We start from the raw sequence: 6,000 nt of genomic DNA on the forward strand, positions 1-6,000 counted from the left end.
AGAATTGCTTGAACCCGGGAGGCAGAGGTTGCAGTGAGCCGAGATCGTGCCATTGTACTCCAGCCTGGGCGACAGAGTGAGACTCCATCTCAAAAAAAATTAATAAAAATAAATACATATGACTGTGTTTCAGTAAAATTTTACAGAAACAGATAGTGGGGTGTATTTGGCCTGTAACTGCAGTTTACTGATTCCTGGTGTACACAAGTGATGTAACAACTACATCTTTACTCAGCAAAGAGCTCTGTGGTAGGTTGATAATGATACAGTATATGTAGAATATAGGTTTAATCAAATAGTGTTTCTGAGATAGGACCAAAAGAATCAGGAGTAGAAGGTCCTGTTGAGAGTACAGCTGAAGTAATCTTGAATACAGTTTAGGCTCTGTTACAGGGGAGAGAACAAGTCTATAGGAGCTGTTACTAGGCTGGAAGAAAAGAAAGGCAAAGGGTGGGAGGTCTCAGGTGGTGGGTTGAGAGCAAGTTTGTAGATACTGGAGTGGTAATCCTGGAAGGGTGATAAATTGTAGTTGCAGAGTGAAGTGCTGAATTTTCAGATTTCAAAGAATTATCAATCCATTATGGCTTTGGGAAATGAGCTGATCAACAAGAGTAGAAGCAAAGCTGGCTCACGGATGGATTTGAGCAAAGAACATGGACTTTGAAGCCAGAAGGTTTAGATTCATCTCTCCTGGCTCTGTTATTTACTACTTGTTGATGTCAGTTTTCTTCTCTGGCATATTTTCCTCATTTGTAAAATGAGACAACTTCGCAGAGTTAAGAACATTAAATAGGCCGGGCACGGTGGCTCACGCCTGTAATCCCAGCACTTTGGGAGGCCGAGGCAGGCAGATCACGAGGTCAGGAGATCAAGACCATCCTGGCTAACACGGTGAAACCCTGTCTCTACTAAAAATACAAAAAATTAGCCGGGCATGATGGTGGGCGCCTGTAGTCCCAGCTACTTGGGAGGCTGAGGCAGGAGAATGGTGGGAACCCAGGAGGTGGAGCTTTCAGTGAGCGGAGATCATGCCACTGCACCAGCCTGGACGACAGAGCAAGACTCCGTCTCAAAAAACAAACAAACCATAAACTCATACATGCAAAATGACTGATGAATAGTGCATAGACAGACTGTGACTGCTGCTTTAGTTACTGTTTTATTATTACATGTAGCACAGTACTTAGAATCCTGATAGTACTTGGAACAACAGAAGCACTTATGATTGGGCATTATTATTCTAAGGCATTATGTCTGTTAACACATTGAGTGTACACACCAGTGGGCCAAGGTCCCAGAGCTAGTAGTGGTAGAGCTGAGTTTATCCAGGTACTGTGAGTCCAGAGTTTGTGTTCTTAAATACATAGGCTACCCAAGTTCTGTAAGTTTTGAGTGTAACCCAGAAGTCAGTAGATAACAGCATCAAAACAGTTAAACTACATTAGCATAATTCCAACTAATTCATCTATTCAACTGCTGTCCTTAGCATTCACATTCTGATTTGAGGAAGTGTGTTGTCACCATACATTACATTTTCAGACAGAACCTTTTTAAAGTTTCTGTGCTTTTAGCTTTGTTAATCCAGTTAGTAAAGTTCAATCTCTCAGTGTTAAAATGACATATCAGTTCTGTTGAAAGATAGGAATTTGTATGTGTTTATATAAAAATGCTGTCTACTTTCTTTTTTAGGTAACTCAGCAGTTGAAGGCTCGATTCTTACCAAGTCCAGTTGTTATTAAGAAACGTATTGAAGGACTTATTGAGAGAGAATATTTGGCACGAACACCTGAGGATCGCAAAGTATACACATATGTAGCATAAAATGCGTTCAGAAATTTGATTTATTCTTGGACTGTACTCTTCGCATGGACTGGGAAGTTCTTTTAAATCATTAAATATTAAGACGACCATCTCTTCTATTAAATTACAGTACATGTTCTAGACCATTGAGATCAAGCCTTTACTCCCTTTGAGAGTTTTCAACATCAGTTGATTGAGCTTCAGGCTTTACAACGTTTATCCCTGTAGAGATCATCTTTACAGTTCCTCGGGAAAATGTGAATGTGCTGCGTTTTGTTTTCTTTACTGTATGAAAACAGGAAAATAAAACAAAAATTTAGAAAATACAGCTCATTAAAATAAAATTGTTGGATTTCATTTCCCCAGGTCTTCAGTGTTGATGTAAATGTGTTTTTGTAGTGTTGCTTAGCACTTTGCGCATTGTGTAAGTTGGGTAACAAAAATGGCAAAAGAAATGCAGAATTCCCAGTTATCTTGCTCTGAAGACATTTCTTTAGCTAGTCTTACTTAATTTGAAGGTTTGATAAATATACAAAGACCCAAGCATACGATTTGAGCATGCTGTATTCTACCACTTGCACTTACTAATCTTCTAGCCTTATGACCAGGAATCTTTGTTTTGGGCTCAAGTACACATCCTGATTTGGTTTTTCCCTATTGTAATTTGAGATTTCCCAGATTAAGTCTTACAATGATTAGGTTTTGTTCTGAGTTATTTCTAGAGAAAGAAAATATTTTAGTATGTATAAATTGTACAATAATTTTTTTGCTGTTGTACTCACTGCTAATAGTGGATTGTATAGGGTGGTGTTTTTATTTCATTTATTGTAGACAAAAATAAGTGAATTTAGTATACACAGACCCACTAATTCAAGTATGTCAGAGCACAAAGTTGGCAGCTGGTTATATTTAATTCAGCCCCTCTGAAAAGCACATACAGTCTACACTTTGTTTATAAATATCTTAGGTCCTCCCTGCCCCTAAATATATATTTTGGTGAAGCTGTGGTGCACTATTAATTTTCTGTTTCAAAATGCAATCTAAAGATGCAATAAATATGATGACCTTGGTAGTTTTAATGAAATCTTCAATTCTTGCAGCTAACTGTGTTTTGGAAAGTGATTAAGCAATATTTCTCAAACCTGATGATTCTTGGATATTTAACTATTGTCCTCCAAAGAGTCATTGTTTCACGTTTTCAAAGATGTGCTTTGTGCTGAAGATTCTTGTCAGATATCCTGTGCTTCCAGAGTATTTTTATCTTCAATATTATTTAATTTTGTTTCATTTTGTTTTCATAAGACAATGTTTCAGATATGTAATGGGGCAAACCACTATAGATTTTTGTTGGATAGAAAAATGAAATGTTACTAATAAGTTTAAATTGACCCTTCGTTGACTATCAGTACTGTTGATACATTTATTAGAATGTATGTCTCAGAAGATGGTTTCTGTTTAAATTTATGGTCAAGTTAAAACAACTGAATTCTAATACGGATTAAAAACTCCACATAAATATTTTTCCCCATGCGTCTTGGGTTATAATTTTCCTTTTAGACTTGGAAATATGTTTTTATTGCACTTTTGTCTCCATCTGTACTGTAGAATTATAAGCCTTGTGCTCTTTATCTCTACATTTTCCACTTCTACATGATGCAATTAAGATGCCAATGAAAAATATTATGAACATTGTTCTCGGGACACTTTTACCATACTTGAGCAGTACTAAGTCAGGTGTAACATGGAAAGCTAAGAGTTTCACCTTCTGATTTTGACATAATTGAAAATTTTCTATAATGGTAAGGTGTTTATAGGAAAGTAATGGTATTTCAGGTTTGAGAATTTTATTACTGCTTTCATTTCCCAATTAAATGATACTTAACACCTGGGAAAACAGGACAGCTCAGATTGTCGAGTTAGTAAACATGAACGATGAAAAAAACTTCATTTGAAATCTAAGTGAGACATTAAACATTTTAGTGCTAGTTTAAGCCATTAAAAGTTAAGTTTACATCATTGTCTCAAGTGTGGCTGTAAAAATCAGATCTAGAGTTGAGAGACATTCTTGTTCATTTCGGAGCACAGGTTTGATGTTTTTGCTTCTAAATATATTAAAACATTTATGAATTGCAGTTGAGTTGAATGGTTGGAGAATGCTGACGATGTGATGCTACACTGAAAAAATTGGTCACAAAACGTTTATATGTTTGACCTCATAAGTATTATTTTAGGTCATAAAGGTTATAACAAAATACACTTTTAACACTGCTTTCTTTTTAGCAAGAGGTCACAGATGCTATTTTTTTTCTCAGTTTTTAATGCTTTAATTTGAAAGAAAAATGCATCCTAACCATTCTGTCCTGTTGATACGGAGAAATGTTGGTGATTTATTAAAAGAGTTTTGAGGAGGATGGATACATAGTTTTTCAACTGCAAAAATGATGTCATCTCTTCAGTAATTGTTAAAGTGTAATTCTCTGCCTTTCATTATCAAGTCCAGGACAGTGTTTGTTTTGAATCGTTACATTATTTAAAGACTGAAAATTCACTGCAATTAGAGAGCACACAACCTCACAAAAAAGTGGTTGTGATTGCAAGGTTTAAAAGGGAATGGTGGAAGGGATGCATGCCTTTCTAAAGGCTATGTTAAGTCACCTGTGTAGCATTGTAATTATGTACTATCAAACCCCCAAGATGATGATGATACACCTTCTCGGTAAGAATCCTGCTCATAGTGAAGCGCTGTTGATGTTTTGTTCACTGGGTATGTTGGGTAGCAGGAAAGGCTTAGAACTGATTTTAAGATGGCTACGTCTCTGGAAGACTAGTACACTGGCATCATCTTAGGCTTCTAAATAATTAATTCCTCAGTTTGGAAAGCAGTATTAATGTTTACAGTTTAAAATACTCATTTTCAATAAAGGATTTTTATCTTTGTCTACTGTAACAAGACGTGACTTTTATAGCATAATTTTTTATAAAGTATTCTGTATATTGTGTCAATCTCGGAAGGAAAGCTGTTACATATCAATTGTAGGTCATGTATTTTACTATATGTTGCATAGTATTTTGCATTCTATAAATACAAATGTTAAAACATTGCAGGTCAGCAAAATTAGAAGTAATTTCTAGTCCTCAAAGCAGAAATAATTAGAAATGTTAATAACATTTAAGTGCTTGTCATATGCCAGATACTATTCTGAATATTTTATGTATATTCATTTAGTTGTCATATTGGCTTTATGTGAGAGAACCGTCATTATACCAGTGTTGTCCAGCATTGCTAGTAGGAAATGGCAGAGCCACGAGTTGGACCTAGGTTTAATCCTATCCATATTCCATGTTACAAATTGACACGATTTTCCATATTAAAATTTTTTCATTTATTTTGTACCTCATTCTCATGAATAGTAATGTGACAAACTAAAGTTAATACATGAAGCATTGCAATATGGAATTTTGCATAATTTTGTTAGCTTTATGTTATGTGCTGATACCAACTTTTGGTAGGAAGGAAAACGGAAAGCGATGGCTGCCATTCTGGAATGTGTCCATTGAAAAGAAAATAGGCGCTTTATCTCCTGCAATCTTAGAGAAAGTGTTACATACGTAAGTGGGGACCACAGGTAGGTGTGTACCTTAAATTCAGATCTACAGATTTACAAAATGTTTTCCTTTGTGTGCCTTTCCTATGTCAAATTAGCCAGAGGGAAGAGGAGATGTAAGAATGGCAGATAAATTTAACAGGTAATGATACAGAGATTGGCCATTACGCGCTCAGGAGAAAAACAACTAGGATGTCTTGAAACCCGTGCATTTAATTTTAGAAATGGCAAATTTCTAAGTGTGTCATGTAAGTAAGTTGATCCTAAGTTTTAGGGTCTAAGTTGACCTCGAGTGAGCCATGCAAAAATAGCTTTAAAATTATACGTGAGGAGCTCAAAGTACACTTGTGTATTTTTTAGTAACAATGAAATTGTCAAATTTCAAGATTTTAATAACAGGACAGTTCAACTAATAAACTTTATTGCATACAAGATTTATTGCAATGTGGGAAAATTAAAATTCTCAGTCTCAGAATTCTTTCTGCAGTTGTGATTCTTGAATAAATGCCTCAGCACGATGTCTGGTATGTAGTGGGTGTAGGTACTCAGTAAACCTCAGATGAATGTGCTAAATGATCAGTAAGTGTCTTCAAAG

The 6,000-nt window shown here is 35.6% G+C and overlaps 1 protein-coding gene across 5 annotated transcripts in view; it reads left to right on the forward strand.

Moving 5' to 3' along the window:
• Positions 1 to 3,318, forward strand: part of CUL3 (cullin 3) — a 116,203-nt gene extending 112,885 nt beyond the window's left edge. For 4 of the 5 annotated variants that reach the window (XM_033230045.1, XM_033230047.1, XM_033230049.1 and 1 more), the window contains one exon: positions 1,690 to 3,318. In XM_033230045.1, coding sequence (XP_033085936.1) covers positions 1,690 to 1,821 — 132 coding nt within the window. In that variant the 3' untranslated portion in view covers positions 1,822 to 3,318. The remainder of the gene's footprint in view (positions 1 to 1,689) is intronic. The other variant, XM_033230048.1, reaches the window with a different exon arrangement.
• The last annotated feature ends 2,682 nt before the right edge of the window (positions 3,319 to 6,000 follow it).

Source organism: Trachypithecus francoisi, unplaced genomic scaffold (assembly GCF_009764315.1).
Source record: "Trachypithecus francoisi isolate TF-2019V2 unplaced genomic scaffold, Tfra_2.0 Lachesis_group13, whole genome shotgun sequence".
Lineage (NCBI taxonomy): Eukaryota > Metazoa > Chordata > Mammalia > Primates > Cercopithecidae > Trachypithecus > Trachypithecus francoisi.